The sequence below is a fragment of the Trachypithecus francoisi genome, unplaced genomic scaffold (assembly GCF_009764315.1).
Source record: "Trachypithecus francoisi isolate TF-2019V2 unplaced genomic scaffold, Tfra_2.0 Lachesis_group7, whole genome shotgun sequence".
NCBI lineage: Eukaryota > Metazoa > Chordata > Mammalia > Primates > Cercopithecidae > Trachypithecus > Trachypithecus francoisi.
In genome coordinates this window covers 11,242,768-11,261,352 of record NW_022681472.1, presented here as the reverse complement: position 1 = coordinate 11,261,352, position 18,585 = coordinate 11,242,768, and the positions used below count along the sequence as shown (strand labels likewise).

The window sequence follows — 18,585 nt, the reverse complement described above, 5'->3', positions numbered from 1 at the left end:
GTTGGGATGGAACTGCTTCAGAAGGAAGGTCAAGGAAGGCGTCTTTTGATAAGAGGTGTGGTGTGGCTCAGAACAAAAGGTGGCAGCTTCCAGGAAGTGGGCTCTGAAGAGGCACTGGGATAGGGAAGAGTGTGGTGGGCTCAGTGCTGAGGTATCAGTCACATGCACAGGTGTTGGGAGTCTCTGTGGGGATAGTTGGAACCCACTGAACGGAGCTAAGCAGGGATGCAAAACCATCCAGTCTATAAGATTCACAGAGACCGAGAATAGCACGGCGGTGGCCAGGGGCTAGCAAGTGGCTGTGGGGAGCTGGCATTGAGTGGGCACAGAGTTTCTCTCTGGGAAGAAGAAAGAGTTCTGCAGGTGGATGTTGGTGATGGTTTCACAACAATGTGAATGTTCTTACTGCCAACAACCATAGACTTAGACATGGTTAAAAGGGTGTAATTTGTGTTTATTTTACCACCACAATTTTAAAAAGGCAAAAATTTTAAAACCATTCAATTGTCCCTGCCTACTTTGTGGACCCTGGAAAGAGGGTAGTCAAAGAGACAGGAGGGAGGCCCATTAGGAGCAGGGCTGCCTGGGAAGACAAATGGGCACCCTTCTGTTAAAAGCTATTGTTTATCCAAAATCCAAATTTGACTATACCTTGAATTTCTTCTGTTTGCCAAGCTGGACAATACCAGTTAAGAAGCAACTGTGGGGCCAGGCACGGTGGCTCACGCCTGTAATCCCAGCACTTTGGGAGGCCAAGACAGGCGGATCACGAGGTCAGGAGATTGAGACCATCCTGGCTAACACGGTGAAACCCCATCTCTACTAAAAATACAAAAAAAATTAGCCGGGTGCGGTGGTGGGCACCTGTAGTCCCAGCTACTCCGGAGGCTGAGGCAGGAGAATGGCGTGAATCCGGGAGGCGGAGCTTGCAGTGAGCCGAGATCGCACCACCTGCACCACTCTAGCCTGGGCGACAGAGCAAGACTCCGTCTCAAAAAAAAAAAGAAGCAACTGTGGGGCACGATGGTGTGTGCTGGTGATCCCAGCTACTTGGGAGGCTGAGGTGGGAGGATGGCTTGAGCCCGGGAGCTCTGGGATGCAGTGTGCTATGCCCAGCCGGTGTCTGCACTAAGTTCGGAATCAATATAGTGACTCCTGGGAGCGGAGGACCTCTAGGTTGGTTAAGAAGGGACGAACCGGCCCAGGTCAGAAGCGGAGCAGGTCAAAACTCCTGTGCTTAGGAGTAGTGGCATCATGCCTGTGAATGGCCACTGCACTCCAGCCTGGATAACATAGCGAGACCCTGTCTCAGAAAACAAAAAGTAGCAACTGCAATAGTGCAGATGAGAGACAATGGTGACCTGGAGGAGGGAGATCTATCTTGGAAGAAGAAATGAGAGGACTTGCTTATGAGTGAAGAGGGCTGTGCAGACCATTGGCTGAGAAAGCTATGGCTCGGAGGGACCCTGTGTGCCCACCTCCCGGGGACTGTGGCCTGCCTAGGTGGAATGCCGCCTGTGCACATGGGCTCTGAGCCCTACTGAGGCAGGGCCTCTGGAGGGCTGTCAGCTGCAGGCCTCATCTCCAAGGAACAGGTCTTGCTGTGGGGAGGGGATGAGGCCAGGAGGCAGCAACTGTGGCAGGAGCTCTGTTGGGGTCTTCTGCACCAGGGTAGGTGGCCCTCTGGCAGCCCTGGAGACGCTGTGGCATCCCTCTGAGCCTTGGGCAGGGTGTCAGGCTGCTGCTTGGCAGAGAGGAGCTGCCTTAGAAACCATACGAAGGAACCCAGACACATCATTTCCTGGGGTGACACAGAATCAGGGTGAGATCTGCAGAGCTGTGCTGGGTGGAGGCCTGAGATCCGGACCTCAGTGAAACCTGGGGAAACACATTCCAGGCACCAAACTGACCTCAGAATATACATTTAAGTCAAACCGGTCTTAACTGGGGGCCAGGGCTACTTTTGGTGACTAAGTTTTTAAATGCTTCTCATTGTGTTTCACAAAGCCCCACGAGCTGCATAGCTACAGACACAAACACTTCCAGCACGTGCTCCGAGGGTGGGCGAAGAATGCTGTGTTTCTACAGAAGTCTACAAAACCATATATTTTTAAAAATCCATAATTTAAATTCCTCTCTCAGTAATTTTATTTCATTTTATTCCATCACAGAAGAAGGCCAGTATGAACCTACTTTAAAAAATAAGAATGAGGCCTGGCCGGGCGCGGTGGCTCAAGCCTGTAATCCCAGCACTTTGGGAGGCCGAGACGGGCGGATCACGAGGTCAGGAGATCGAGACCATCCTGGCTAACACGGTGAAACCCCGTCTCTACTAAAAATACAAAAACTAGCCGGGCGAGGTGGCGGGCGCCTGTAGTCCCAGCTACTCGGGAGGCTGAGGCAGGAGAATGGCGTAAACCCAGGAGGTGGAGCTTGCAGTGAGCTGAGATCCGGCCACTGCACTCCAGTCCGGGCGACAGAGCGAGACTCCGCCTCAAAAAAAAAAAAAAAAAAAAAAAAAAGAATGAGGCCGGGCATGGTTGCTCACGCCTGTAATCCCAGCACTTTGGGAGGCTGAGGTGGGCGGATTACCTGAGGTCAGGAGTTCAGGACCAGTCTGGCCAACATGGTAAACCTTATCTCTACTAATAATACAAAAATTAGCTGGGCGTGGCACACGTTTGTGATCCCAGCTACTCACAGGCTGAGGCAGGAGAATTGCTTGAGCCTAGGAGGCGGAGGTTGTGGTGAGCCGAGACCGTGCTATTGCACTCCAGCCTGGGTGACAAGAGTGAAACTCTGTCTCAAAAAAAAAAAAGAATGAGAAGTGCACGGTTCCATTTAAGTACAAAGAGAAATCACATTTTTTTTCAAGAATGAGGTGTGCTAAGTGGTCAGGGAGGCATGGAGAGAAAAGCGGCAGCAGAGGAGAAAGAAAAAGAGGAAGAGGAGTCAGGCAGGGCTAGGGAGAAGGCTGTGCAGGCAGAGAACAGGGTTCTAGGAATCAGGAAGAGGGAGAGAGGCCGAGGGCTTGGCTTCCACCCAAACCATGTCACTCAGGAGGGTCCGGTCAGGTTCTCAAAGACTTCCCTGTCGCAAAGTTCCGTGGCAGTTTCCCTGTTCTCTGACTGCGCGTCAGAACTCCCTGTCACCTGCGCTGCAACCCCACCTCCTCCTTACAGGCCACTGTGCTTCTGGTGTCCCCAGCCTACTCTCTGACTTGTCCCCCTCAGCCCTTTCTTTGGGGTCTGTCTGGGGCTGTCCTCTGTCCCTTCCCACACTCTCTAGGGGGCCTCATCCAACCCCTATTTATATGACTGTCTGCGGCGCCAGCCTCCCTGAAGCCTCTAGCCCCAGACCCCTACACTAAAACGCCTGTCCATGCTAGCTGCCCATCTGTAGCTGATGTTTCATGGCACTTCAAACCCAGTATAGCAAAACTAATTTCATCAGCCACCTCAACCCCGTGCCCGCAATGGCAGTCCTCAGTTGCCCCACGCACATTCCTTCTCTATTTCTATGTGCCTGTGATAGGGAACACTGACCTCGATCAGGCCCATCCTCCCTCCCTCATCCCTGGACTCTAGCTTTCACCCCTTCTAATCATTTTTGTACACGGTGGCTGGGGCAATTTTTAAAGAACAAGTCTCATCCTATCACATTCCTGCTGAAATGCTCAGTCGATCCTCATTATCCCCAGGCAACTCACCTCAGTTTCATAACTCAGGCCTCACACCTGCTTCAGGGGCAGCACCAGGAAAGCCACTTGGTTGAGAGGTTTAATTATCTCCACACTTGGGCTGAACGCCTTCGGGTGCTTCTTGGCTTTAGTGAAGGGGTGGGGAGAGGGCCTAAGAATCTAGCTCTGAATTGAAAAAGCTCAGAATAAGTCCTGTCCGTTTCAGGGTGTACCCTTTAGACACGAGCTCTGTTTGCTTTTGTTTTGTTTTTTTAGAGGCAGGGTCTTGCTCTGTCACCTAGGCTGGAGTGCAGTGGGCATGATCATAGCTCACTTGAGCCTCAACTTCCCAGGTTCAATTGATCCTCTCGTCTCAGGATCCTGAGTAGCTGGGATTACAGGCACGACCATCACGCCTGGCTAAATTTTTTTTGGTAAAGATAGGAGTCTCACTGTGTTGCCCAGGCCGGGCTCAAACTCCTGGCCTCAAGCAACCCTCGCACTTCAGCCTCCCAAAGTGCTGGGATTACAGGCATGTGCCCGGCAGAGACGAGCTCTGGGCTAGAACGCAAACTCTCCCATTCCTTTTCCATCCCACCCATCCTGGTCTCAGTTTTAAAAAACAAAACAAAAACAGCAACAAACACAGTAATAAAACAAAATCTTACGAGCATGAAAAGCTGAGAACTCTGTGATTCTCCAATAGTCAAAACAGACCAATTTCTACAAAGAACACCTTGGTGTGTTGAAGGAGAACAGAGGTAACATGAATACATATTACAGTAAATACAAAAAGCATCCACTAATGACTAAAAGGCATACTTTGACTAAAAGGGTAAAACTGTAAGTCCTGTTGAAACTATTTGCTGAGTACAAGCATTTTTATTTTGTACAGATACATTTTTTAAACTAGAGTTATCTATAAAACAGTTTACTCTTCCACAACTCAGAGTGAACAGGTCTAGTTTTTTTTTTTGAGATGGAGTTTTGCTCTTGTTGCCCAGGTTGGAGTGCAGTGGCACGATCTTGGCTCACTACAACCTCTGCCTTCTCGGTTCAAGCGATTCTCCTGCCTCAGCCTCCTCAGTAGCTGGGACTACAGGCACACACCACCACACCTAGCTAACTTTTGTATTTTTAGTAGAGACAGGGTTTCACCATGTTGGCCAGGCTGGTCTCGAACTACTGACCTCAGGTGATCCACCCACCTCGGCCTCCCAAAGTGCTGGGATTACAGCTATGAGCCACTGTGCTGGGCCTAGTTTCCTTAAGGTCCATGTCTCTCAGAGTGCCCCCCACGTTGTTCTCTCCATATACCCCCACTTGCACCCCCATGTACTCCTTTTCTGTGCCCTTATGCACCAGGTTCCTACAACTGAAGACCCATCCCTGCATCCACACCTCTTCCCAAGCAAGCAGGGCTAATCTTGGCTCTCAGGGTCACCTCCTCCAGAAAGCCCACCTTCCGCCTGCTAGCCCACCCTACTACGCTCCCTTCTCCCCCATGTATTCTGAAAGTAGCATGTGGTGCCTGCTCTGACAGCCCTTGCCGTATCCCGGGGCTGTACCTTGTCTTTGCCTGCAACTTACCTGCCCCCAATTCCATACCATGTGCCCTTTGCTCATCCCTCCTGACACAGTGCCTGGCTGTGCTCAGGACAGGTGTGTGGGTGAAAGGGAGGGGGCCACACCAAGAGGGTGAAGGGGGCTCAGGGAGAGCAAGCCATGTGCTGGAGACAAAGGTCAGCTGGGATTTACCCTCCACTGCTCCCTTCAAAATGCTTTCTTTCCTTCCTTCCTTTCTTTTTTTTTCTTTTTTTTTGAGATGGAGTCTCACTATGTCACTCAGGCTGGAGTGCAGTGGCGTGATCTTGGCTCACTGCAACCTCTGCCTCCTGAGTTCAAGTGATTCTCCTATCTCAGCCTTCGGAGTAGCTGGGATTACAGGCACGCACCACCAAGCCCGGTTAATTTCAAACTGCTTTCTTTTTTTTTTTTTTTTTTGAGACGGAGTCTCACTCTGTCGCCGGGGCTGGAGTGCAGTGGCGGGATCTCAGCTCACTGCAAGCTCCGCCTCCCGGGTTCACGCCATTCTCCTGCCTCAGCCTCCCGAGTAGCTGGGACTACAGGCGCCCGCCACCTCGCCCGGCTAGTTTTTTGTATTTTTTAGTAGAGACGGGGTTTCACAGTGTTCGCCAGGATGGTCTCGATCTCCTGACCTCGTGATCCGCCCGTCTCGGCCTCCCAAAGTGCTGGGATTACAGGCTTCAGCCACCGCGCCCGGCCTCAAACTGCTTTCATCTCCACTTTTCAACTGTGACCAGCTGGTGATAAACTTGGCCCACTCCTAAACCACTTCAGTTCTATTCTAGCCTTGCAAGCTTCCGTGATGAGTACCTAAAGAGAATAGTATTTTGTGACTTACGGTAGCACTCACCAGAAATTGCCACCTCTGGTCAAAGTAACATTAAGATAAGAGACAGATCTTGCCTGCAGGCCAAAAGCGCCACCACCTCCGACATACACTAACCCAAAGCTTCCCAATCAAATTTAAAACAAAAATAAATTCTGCCTTATTTGCTATTTTAACAGCCAGTCTTGATTCCTCTTGCTTAAATATGCAAAACAGCCCCATCCCTACCTTAACAACAACAAAAAAAAGAGTTCCTGTTTCATACTATTTTTAAATGACAGTTTCCTATTCCTTTGGCTTTTTCAGAAGGAAACTGCATATGATCCACTTTTGCAATTCTGACAGTAACTCTAGTTTCATTTGTCCGTTTTCTAAGTTTTCATGGTCAAAGTTTAAGCTGAAAACATAACACTCATTATTCAAAAAAGATAAATAGAGCATTTAAGTGCCCAACATGTGGGTACTGCATTAACGTGATATATTTGTGTTCCTTTATTTAGAACAATGTTAAAATCTTATATCAATGTCATCTGCATAGCCTCAGAATCATTAGTTGCAACTTGTGGTGACGATTCACATAGATAGTCTAAATAGAAGGAGAGGTCCCTAGTCATGGAATATTAGAGCTGAGGCTGTGGGAAACCTAACCCATGCCTCCCATCTCAAAGATGAGGACACTGGGGCCCATAAAGTGATTTTCCCCATGCAGAAGTAGGTTTTCCGGTTCTTGGCTCTGATTTCTCCATCATTAACATCATCTAGGCTCCATTTAAAAAATCACAGCAACGAGAAAGAGCTAATCACCAGTTGTGTTAACATTTGTATACTGAGAAAGCTCCAAGCGATGCCCACTCAGGGACCACCACATCCTGACCACTATGTGGCCCCTGTATCCAGAGCGGCACCCGGCTCAGATTCCTCTATGAAATTCATGAATGCCTTCTTCAGTGCTGGCTGTTTTTCTCTCTAAAGAGGCTCTTGTGCTTGAAAGAGTGATTGGGAATGTATAGGCCTCAGTAAGAGTCATGTATGAGAATTTCCACATGGAGGGGAGATTATATGTGGAGTGGGGAGCAGATCTGGTCTCCTGGTTAAACCACAAACCACGTCAATCACCTGCGGCTTCCACTTGCCATCACATCTGACTCGACATCTCAATGCAACTCTCCTTCCAGTTTAAGTGAACTAAACAGGAGGATGCTATCAATCAAAGGTTATTACTAATAAAAGCTTTGAAGATAAAGCAGATGATTCACTGAGATTATAGCCTTGAGGTGGAATATGAGCATCTAACACATCTCTTACATTCCAGACAAAGAGACAGAAGAAGAGACTCACTTTGGATGGTATTGGCAAATCTTCTAGAAACTTCCCCCTCTAGACCCTTCAAGCCTGATTTACCACCAACATACTGGTGAGTTTCAACCAAGAGATATTACAAGGGATTCCAAATCTATACACTGTTTTCTCAGTAGCTACAACTATGAGGATGTGCTCAGAAAGCTCTGCTGTTAAAAGGCCCTCCTACTCAAAAAGGTCAAGAACTTCCTAGACAGAGTTTTCCTACCTTCCTCATTTTACCAATTTCCACTTTAAAATGTAGCTTTAAATTTAATACTGGGGGCAAAATATACCTTGAGCATAACCTCTACCTTGGCAATAAAGACTTTTGAGGTGGAAAAAGCTGAAGAAAACATTAATTTTGATGGTCAAAATCCATAACGGGGAAAATGCATATCACAGTAGTGTTGAGTGCAAAATGACCATAGCAGCAACTGTAACCATGAGACAACAGCAGGCTGCAGAGGAAAGAATCAGTTATCTTGAGTCAGAAGTCCCTGGATCAAGTCCCAGCAATTCTGCATACTAGCTCGGTAACCTCGGACAAGTCCAAGTTCACCTCGTTATCTGTAAGAGGTACTAAACAACAAAATATATGCTTTCAAGGCTGTTGGGTTCAAATTAGATAATGGAAGTGTAAGTGTCGTATCAACCAGAAGAAACTAAAATAAATGTTACTTGTTGCCATGATAATAACAACAACTCTGATTTTGCAATTTTTTTGTTTTGCTTTGTTTTGTAGATTCTTGCCACATTGTCCAGGCTGGTCCTGAATTTCTGGCCTCAAGTAATCCTCCCGTTTCAGCCTCCCAAGTAGCTGAGATCATAGGTGCATGCCACTTTTCTTGGCTTGATTTTGCAGTTTTTACTGACTCACAAACAATTGTTTCATTTTTAGTAATTTTTGCACTTCAGAGATACTGCCACCAAAGAGTAATAAATGCTTTGATTCACTTGGTCTGGATTACAAGATGATTTATTTGCTCTCCAAACTGCAACTGTAAATTTTTCACTTCTATTTTCTCTCAATTTGACAAGTCTATGATTCCATCTCAGCTTCTGATGAAGGAAATCCCCACTGGTTTTAACCCCTTGTCTTTCCAAGCTCATTTTTTCTTCTCTGACATGGGGCCTAAAAGCTGGAAGGGAATTATGCAAAGTCTCTCTGCTCTGAAAGTATCAAACTTCCTTTGCAAAGAGGTATTTTCCTATTTCAGCACAAAAAGCACTAAATTGCTTAATTTAATACAAAGAGAAAAGCAATGGGTAAAGCTGCTCTAGTCAGGATTTCTTAATCTATGTTGAATGGGCTATGGATAGTTGGAGAGTGTGGATTATTACACTTGGACTCAGACAAGTCTTTCAGAACTCATCCTGCGACAGGAAGTGATGAAATCAGCTCTCACATGAACTGTGAGGCTGTCATGTGCACTAGCCACTTCCTGTCTCAATGGGCAACAGGGGAATGAGGACGGGAGAGTAGGGCATGGGGAAGTGGGTAGTGGGGAGCGGGAAGAAGAGGCCAAATGTAGACGGTGGGAAAAGTCCCAACTCTGCCCCTCACAGTTTCCCTTATTCGTCTAGGGCTGGGATTAAGTAAACTGGGTTATTTCTACTCCCAATGACCAATCTCTCATTGTGAAAATCTGCTGAATTTAACTACCCCCTGTGAACCTTCAATTTCCCAACGCTGATGCTATTGACAAGGGTTGTGGAAGACAGCAAGCTGCATCATTATTGCATAGCATACTAACTGTTTAGTTAGAGCTAACATAGCAAATGGACTTCTGTTAATTCCTCTTCTGCTTTATCCCTAAATTCCCACCCTAAAGAGTAAAGTGGGGGGAAGGTATAGAAAAGGTTGGATTATCGAAGTATCTGGGCACCAGCTATCTCTGTCACCCTTGGGTATTATTAAAGTTTTAATAATACTTACTCTTGTCATGATATTCACTATGGAAAAGTGATAGAGTTAATTAGTGGCACATGATAGAGAAGGAAAGGTAAGATAATGCAGAGATAGCCTTCTTGGCACAGACAGATCATTTCAGAAAGGTGTGTGAGGGAGGAGGAGGAGCACTGGGCAGCAGTGGTCATCAGTGAGGGCATTCCAGGGGGACAAGGGAGCAGGTGCAGTGAGCAGAAAGTGGAAGTGGAAGGTATCGGATTTCAGGCTGAAGCTGAAGCGTACAGGCCCTACTCCTTGTTGCCAAGGGTAAGACCCCCTTCTCAAATTATCTGTATTATAATAAGAAAAGCCACAGGTACAAGAAGCAGATAATGATTAAGGATGGAGAACAGGTGGTCTCACCAGCGCCACCTTGAGGGAAGGGCTGGGAAAGAGTCTGAGTGAGGTTTGCAGCTTGAGCAAAGATGAACTCAAAAGGAGCCAGTGCTTAGTTGTAAAGAAAATGAATTTTGTGCTGAATGAACACACTTAGGGTCCTGCCAGCTGCTGCTGACCCGTGACTCTTCCAGTGACCCTAAGCAGTTCATGCACTTGAGCCAGATGTCCCATGGGTTCCACGAAGGGGCCACTGCTAGGAAAGAGACCCTGGACCTGTGAACATAAGCTCACCTGGCATGGGCTGGATTTGGTAAACTGGCTTGGATGGAGACTAGTGGTGCTGGCCTTTATTGCCCCTAGACCCTCCTGTCACCGAGGGGCCTCAGCCCCATCAGAGTTGACAGGAGAGTCAACGGAAGCCCCTGGAATCCACAGCACAATGGTCACAGTCAATGCCAGGCTCTGTGGTAACCTTCCTCATAAGCTATGAAGGTCTAGAAAGTAACTTCTCTCCCTATTCATTTCTAGGTTAGAAAAATTACTCTTCAAAGTAATGGTAGTAATTCACTAAATTAAAGACTCAGCATAGAGGCCTTGACTTGAACCTTAAAAGTTTTGACTATGTCAAGATAAAGTCTTATGAGATAAGCCATGCAAAACCCAATACAAAATATCGATGTGACAAAATAAAGTCATTCTCTGGGTATAGTACGTACCCAAATGTGTGTAATTTCTACCCTAAAGAACTGTGGGCACAGATCAGACCCCCAGCAGATGGAATGGCTGTGACCACTCAGGCCCTCCAGGCCATATGTCCCAATGTTCCATAGCCCTGTCCAAGTGTGACAAGCCTTTGTTACACTCCTCAAGTCTCTTGACCCATGGGGACACCCAAATCACCACCTGAGTAGAGGGCCTCATTGATCCGTGTACGTATGACCCAAGTTTATCAGACCTTCCGCTTTCTCCATTTCCTGATCTGTTTTCTACACGGGTTCTAGAGCTGTGCCCAACCCCACTTATTCCTCTTACTGCAGAAAGGTGGTTTTCAAACTATAGTTCTGGAAACCTTGGAATCCCATGGAGCATCCCAGGGGCCAGCATAGACTTTGAGGACAGGGTTAAAAAGGGAGGGCTGCTGGGTCCTTTCCTTACCCCTCTGTTCCACCACAGCAATTATGCTTCTTTCTTATTAGATGTTGGCATTTCAGGGCACACTTGAATTTCCAACTCAGATGAGGAACCTGTTAGGCTTGCCGAGTCCCGGAGGCGGAGAGGATGCCTGAGCAGTGTGACTCACCCATCACACACCTTTACTGGAAGGATGGGCACTGCCCTCCCTTGGGTTTTCCCAGCTTCCACCAGCAGGCTCTGAGGTGCTTGTGTCCGTGCCAAGCATGTGACACAACAACATCTGTGTTTGATGTGACCCTCAACAACATCTCCTTAAAGTAGGAATTACCATTCTGCTTTATAGGCGAATAAAGTAGCCCAAATAGGTAAAGGGCTTCCGAAATTGAAGCAGTGTGGCTATCGAGTGGCAGAGCTAGGACACAAACTCCAGTCTCCAGGTTCTGAATGCCAGCTTAGCCCACGATGCTCTATTACAGAACCTGTGTCCAGCCCTACCTTACGTGAGGTGCTTTACCTCTGTACTCACGCATTCCTTGGATCTCATATTCCCAAGAAGGCTGTAGCGATTTCCTAACTAAAAGAGGGTGTGAGGGAAGAAGTGGGAGTAAAAAAGGAAGACTACAGGGACCAGCCTTCCCTAGAACTTCTATAAATCTCTTGCTACATACACTGGGCTTCATGAAACCACCCATTGCCAATACTGAAAAACAAGCAAGCAAATTACTGAACATGACTAATAGACACAATGAAAGTAGTAAAAGTCAGCAGCTGGCATCATTCAAGTGTGCATTTCCTTGATATTTTGGGCACATGGCGGGGCTTCTAGATAACTTGCTTCTGCTCTTAAATATACTTCAGGAAACATGTTATTCCAAAGTAAATAAACAGGCAACTCCTAGACTAGTTCTAAAAATAGTACAAATGAATATTTCACAGAATCCTGATGGCACATCCAATGAGAACGAGCGAGAAGAAGAGTAGCAGGAAAGGGACATAGTTCTTCCATTTTCAAGAATACGGAAGACTTAAAAGTATGCATACATTCTATTCGTAACTTAAATAAAACGTATGCATCATTTAAAAGCTGCGGTGCTTACATAGTATGGAACTGCCTCTCCCAAATGCTGAGAAAGTGATTGATTCAACTGCACTGTTTCTGTGACTTGTGAAATGAACATAAAGAGGTTGACTTGGCTTATAGAAGATGATATTCAGGTCAAAACTCAACATGTGCACACAATCCATGTGAATCTCCTATTACTATCTCCAAGAATTGTACCGTGGAAGGTCTTTTTCTCATAACTGCTGCTGGGAAACATTCAACAGAAATTCCTTCTCCCTGGAACAATAACTCCTTCATGAATTTGACGCAGGGAAGTCTTTGCAAATGCACATGCACATGGGGCTTTCTGAATATGTTACCTGAGCAGAAAAGTCAATGAGCTTTGGAAGCAGCACTTTGCCACCTTCATCGCTCTTCAGGAAATCCAGCAAACTGCCTATAGAGAAAGAAAGAACAAGTTAGTGCAGTTCAAACACGCAAGAAAAAATCCAAACAAAATTCACATCATCATTATTATTACAGGGGAACCTCCCACACTATGATTGGCTTTGCAATTCTCTATGGTTAAATAAAACCTTTTCCTGACATTGGTCAAACCCAGTCCCCTCTAATCTGTTACTTTTGACCTGATGTGAAACATAGCATGTGCTCCAGGTGAGAATGTGGGTGGATACCACTTTTCTCACTACAGGTATCTGAGAACCATGCATTTCAGAGTACTTGCCACCATGATCCACTCACTGCAGCCTCCCAATCTTTAGCGAGCTCACTGGAAGGCCTACCCTCTGCAGACACTTAGCCAGGTTCACTCCCATCTGTATCCAGCAAAAAGCACAGAACTTGGCACATACTGTAGGTGCTCAATGAATGTTTTTTGAGGCAGGGTCTTACTCTGCCACCCAGACTGGAGTGCAGTGGCATGATTACAGCTCACTGTAGCATCAGCCTCCCAAGCTCAAGCAATCCTTCCACTTTCAGCCTCCCATGTAGCTGAGGGTACATGCCATCACATCCAGCTAATTCTTTTATTTTTTTGTAGAGATAGGATTTCACCATGTTGCCCAGGCTGGTCTCAAATTCCTGGACTCAAGCAATCCTCCCACTTTGGCCTCCCAAAGTGCTGGGATTACAGGTGTGAGCCACCACGCCTGGCCTCAATGAGTATTTGATGAGTGAACTGCGCTTTGGAAAAAGTAAAACCTACCTAAGAAGGAATGTGCTGCTGAGCAAACTCTCCAACCTCCATGGCTTCATCTCTAAAACAAGACCTGTTTTTCCCCTAGAACTTTAAGTACCAGCCTCACGGGTAGCCTTGGTCAAGTTGTTTAACCTCATCTAGGTCTCTGTAAAATGGGCATGTACTAGAGGCTATATTAGAGTTTTGGGGAGGTTGGAATCAAACGTTGCATCCAAAGCACATACCATGATGGTTGGTAGGTAGCAAATGCTCAGTAAACATTATGCAATCTCATCCATGACACAGAACAATAGTACTTAGCCCTCAGGCTGCTGAAAAGACTAAGTGAGATCACCCATAGAAAGCACCAAGAGCAGTCTGGTGTATAGTAAGTGCTCAGTAAATATTAGGCATTGTTGGCCAGGCTTGGTGGCTCACGCCTATAATCCCAGCACTTTGGGAAGTCAAGGCAGGTGGATCATCTGAGGTCAGGAGATCAAGACCAGCCTGGCCAACATGGTGAAATCCTGTCTCTACTAAAAAATACAAAAATTAGCTGGGCATGGTTGCAAGCACCTGTAATCTCAGCTACTCAGGAGGCTGAGGCAGGAGAATCGCTGGAACCTGGGAGGCAGAGGTTGCAGTGAGCTGAGACAGTGCCACTGCACTCCAGCCTGGGTCATAGAGAGAGACTCTGTCTCAAAATATATATATATATATAGCATTGTTACATAGGAAAACTCATATTACCATCTATCATTCAGAATACTCTAAGTTAATTAATTCAACAATATTTACTGAACTCCTATAAGGTGTCCGGCTCTGAGCCTGAATTCTGAGCTATAGCAACCCAAGCCACAAGAGCTAATTGGTTTGTTTGCTTTAAAACAAACAAACAATGTCCTTGTTTGGAAGGACTCTGAGTGACTGATATTTTGAAATACAGATATTAAATAAGAAAATATAATATCCATCTTTTGAATCTATTCAGCTATGACATCATACTATCATCTCCATTGTGCATGAGATGATTCTTAATCCTGGATCATTGCTTATGTTTCTTCATCACTTCTGAGGACTTTTAAAAAAATAATTTGGCAGTTTATTGATATGTTTCCTGAACTGGAGGGGAACACAGGAAGAAGGATGTTGGTTCGAAGTCTTCTATATGAAGGTGATCACAGTAGAAGAAAAATTGATTGCTTGAAGTCTATTCTCCTGCAATTCTGTGATTACATAGGACTTTAACCTCCTCAAGTTTTAAAAAACGTTAATATTTAAAAGTGACACCCTGAACATTTAGATAATGCTGGAAAGGAAAATGAATATTAGATAACGCTAAGGAACAAAAAGAGGTGGGGTGCTCACGCCTGTAATCCTAGCACTTTGGGAGGCCAGGGCGGGCAGATTGCCTGAGCTCAGGAGTTCGAGACCAGCCTGGCCAACATGGTGAAACCCCATCTCCACTAAAAATACAAAAAATTAGCTGGGCATGGCAGGATGTGCCTGTAGTCCTAGCTACTAGGGAGGTTGAGGCAGAAGAATCGCTTGAACCCGGGAGGCAGAGGTTGCAGTAAGCAGAGATTGCACCACTGTACTCAAGCCCGGGCAACAGTGTGAGACGTCTCCAAAAAACAAAAACAAAAACGAAAACAAAAAACAAAAACAAAAAGAGAGAGGAATTTGGTACTGAACAATCTGTACTAAATCTGTAGTATTAGAATTCCGGGAACTCACATTTTAAGCATATGACAAAAAATATTCCTTTTTGAAATACATAGTAATTCATTTGATAAATATTTATTGGGGGGTGACTAGATATGGGGTACTATTCTTGGGGCAATAGGTACATGCAGGTAGCTGCAGAGAAAACAGGAGGATTAGATTTCAATTCTGTGACATGGGATTACTTTCTGGTGATTAGGTTTATAAACTGCTTTGTCTTCCCATATTTCCTGATTTTTCAGTAGTGTGTACACTGTTTGATAATTAAACTATTTGAGTGACTCTGAACAATTACACATTTTACTTTTTGAGTTTGAAACCCTTGCAAGCTCTGGGCAGTGAGAGGAACTCACCCTTGGCCATGTACTCGGTGATGATGTAAATGGGCTCCTCCCTGGTGACCACAGCGTACAGCCTCACGAGCTTATCATGCTGCAGGGTCTTCATGAGGTTGGCTTCTTCCAGGAAGGCTTGCACAGACATAGTGCCCGGCTTCAGGGTTTTCACAGCCACCTTGGTACTGTTGTTATAGTAACCTAGGAAGAAAAAAGAAGGTGGGTATGCTTTATAAGACAGAAAATTTAGCTGGGGGCAGTGGCTCATGCCTGTAATCCCAGACTTTGGGAGGCTGAGGCGGGTGGGTCACCTGAGGTCAGGTGTTCAAAACCAGCCTGGCTAAAATGGTGAAACTCCGTCTTTACTAAAAAAACAAAAATTAGCTGGGCGTGGTGGCGGGTGCCTGTAATTCCAGCTACTTAGGAAGCTGAGACAGGAGAATTACTTGAACAAGGGAGGTGGAGGTTGCGCTGAGCTGAGATCGTACCATTGCACTCCAGCCTGGTGACAGAGTGCAACTCTGTCTCAAAAAAAAAAAAAAAAAAATTTAAAACTTCACTTTGTAGATGCAGAGTTAGCAAAAAATTTAGTTACAGATAGAAAAAGCCTGAGTTAAAACACTATGTAGTGATAAAATTAGGGAGGCTAGATGAAAAGTATCTAGGAATTTTCTTTACCAAAAAATGTTTAAATTATTCAAAAATCAAAATATTTCTATGAAATAATAGTAAAAAACATTTTTATTGGTACTCTACCATGAGGACTAATATTTGTCCTCTATTTATTTATTTATTTATTTTTAGACTAAGTCTTGGTCTGTCGTCCAGGCTGGAGTGCCGTGGCACGATCTTGGCTCACTGCAACCTCTACCTCATGGTTTCAAGTGATTCTCATGCCTCAGCCTCCCGAGTAGCTGGGTTTACAGGTGCCCACCACCACACCTGGCTAAGTTTTGTATTTTTAGTAGAGATGGGGTTTCACCATGCTGGCCAGGCTAGTCTCAAACTCTTGACTTCAAGTGATCCGCCAGCCTCGGCCTCCCAAAGTGCTGGAATTACAAGCGTGAGCCACTGCGCCCAGCCGAGGACTAATATTTTTCTCTAATAATAAAATGTTCTTTATCCAAGGCCAAAAAAACCCCAAAACTCTATATATGCTATAATCCCTGACATACATATACATACACACACAGGCATATACTCACATTATAATCCCCATGTTAAAATGCAGACATATTTTATAGATACACAGACACACACATATAAACAATGGTCTGGAAGAAAATACACCAAATGCTGGTTATTTCCAATGGTGCAATTATGAGTGATTTTAATTTTGCTTACCATATCTCTTAACTATTTACCAAATTTTCTTTAAAACAGATGTTCTTTATAAAAATTACTTACATATACTATCTTTAAAGTACAATATACTAGAGTCAAACAAGCACTTCCCAAAATTTGCAGACAACTGGACTTGGGTGACTATTAGTGAAAAAGTCCCCACTGAAAGGACAGGGAGCCCCTCCCTCCACTCCTCCCCCACCCAGGAGATGCAGCAGGTGCCCTGGGAGGCCTTCAGGGGAAAAGCCTGCCTTTGTTCACCCCAGCATTTCCTCCACTTTCTTGACCTCAGAACACTTGTTCAAGTAGCCTCCTACACCACATGGAACACGCTCTGGGCAATATTGACTCCTTAGTATGGTCCCCCTGAGGCACCACCCTTCTGGGACTGGGATTGAGCACTTTAACCCTGACTTTCTCTTGAGAAAGCCTTTTCTCAGTAATTTGGCAAAGCAGAAATATTAATAATCATATTCTTCCTTTCTGTCCTCTCTTCTGTTTCCACCTTTCTCTTGCAACGTAAAAAAAAAAAAAAAAAAAAGAAAAGAAAAAAAAAGTGGGGAAGGGAGTAGCAGCTGGTGGTGCCACTGCAAATCTCCTTGCAGGTTCGGCCGGGCGCGGTGGCTCAAGCCTGTAATCCCAGCACTTTGGGAGGCCGAGACGGGCGGATCACGAGGTCAGGAGATCGAGACCATCCTGGCTAATATGGTGAAACCCCGTCTCTACTAAAAAATACAAAAAACTAGCCGGATGAGGTGGCGGGCGCCTGTAGTCCCAGCTACTCGGGAGGCTGAGGCAGGAGAATGGTGTAAACCCGGGAGGCGGAGCTTGCAGTGAGCTGAGATCCAGCCACAGCACTCCAGCCTGGGCGACAGAGCCAGACTCCGTCTCAAAAAAAAAAACAATGGAATTATGAATATATTAAATTGTTCTGCCATCTAAATGCATAATTACAAGCAATATGGTATTTTCTGTAGATCTTAAGAGTTATTTTAAAGTACACTCCACCAACAAAAGACTTTTAATATTACATTTAAATCAAAAAGGGTTTATTATAAATTTTTTAACGTTTATAAACCCTTACCCTAACCCCAGCCCTAACTCTAACCCTAAGTTACATGGGCATATCCATAGCAAATCACAACAGGAAAATACATGATATAAAATATATGAAAATACATAAAATAAATGATACATATAACTGCCAGGAACTGGCATCCAGAATATATAAAGGATTCTCACAAATCAATAAGAAAAATCAGAAGAAATAGGCAAAGGCTTGGATGGGCATTTCAAAAGAAGAAATTCATATGACTAATAAACATGTGAAAAGTACTCAATCTTCTTAGTAACCAGAGAAATGCAAATAAAGTCATGAGAAACCACTGCCGAACTTAGCAAAAATTTTAAAAGTCTGGCAATATCAAGTGCTGCTGAGCACCTGCCCCTTGGGAGGGACTCTGGGGCAGCTGCCCTAGGCCCCATTCTGTGTTCTTTGCTGAGCATCGCTGAAATTCAATTGCAGAGCTTCTGTGACAACATCCAAGGTGCCTGTGAAGGATGCGGAGTGCATAATTCCTTCCGGATAACCACCTACGGCCTGTGCTGCCTTGGGGCCCACATCTCTCTAAGTACAGCTCTGCTAGTCGGGAAAGGGGACATGGGGACTGGCATATTGCTGGTGAGAATCTAAGCTGGGACCAGCACTTTGGAAAATAAGTTGGCAATAACTTAGAAGAGCTGAGGATTCATACACCTTATGATCCAGCAAATCCACTCCCACTCACCCTAGAGAAACTCACGCATGCTTGGACCAGCACAAAAAGATGCAGCATATTGTTCATAGCACCCCAAACTGGGAACAACTCTGATATAGTCTGGATGTTTGTCCTCTCCAAATCTCATGGTGAAATTTGTTCCCCAGGGTTGGAGGTGGGGCCTGGAGGGAGGTATTTGGGTCATGGGAACGAATCCCTCATGAATGGCTTGGGGCCATCCCCGTGGTAAAGAGTGAGTTCTCACTCTATTAGTTCACAAGAGAGCTGGTTGTCTAAAAGCATGGCACCTCTTTTGGTTACTCTCTTGCT

At 45.5% G+C, this 18,585-nt stretch overlaps 1 protein-coding gene across 4 annotated transcripts in view; it reads right to left on the bottom strand.

The window, feature by feature from the left end:
• Window positions 1–18,585, bottom strand: part of LYN (LYN proto-oncogene, Src family tyrosine kinase) — a 139,757-nt gene that overhangs the window by 31,952 nt on the left and 89,220 nt on the right. For all 4 annotated transcript variants that reach the window (XM_033202872.1, XM_033202873.1, XM_033202869.1 and 1 more), the window contains exons 9-10: window positions 15,173–15,355; window positions 12,277–12,353 (exon numbers count right to left, since the gene is read on the bottom strand). In XM_033202872.1, coding sequence (XP_033058763.1) covers window positions 12,277–12,353; window positions 15,173–15,355 — 260 coding nt within the window. The remainder of the gene's footprint in view (window positions 1–12,276; window positions 12,354–15,172; window positions 15,356–18,585) is intronic.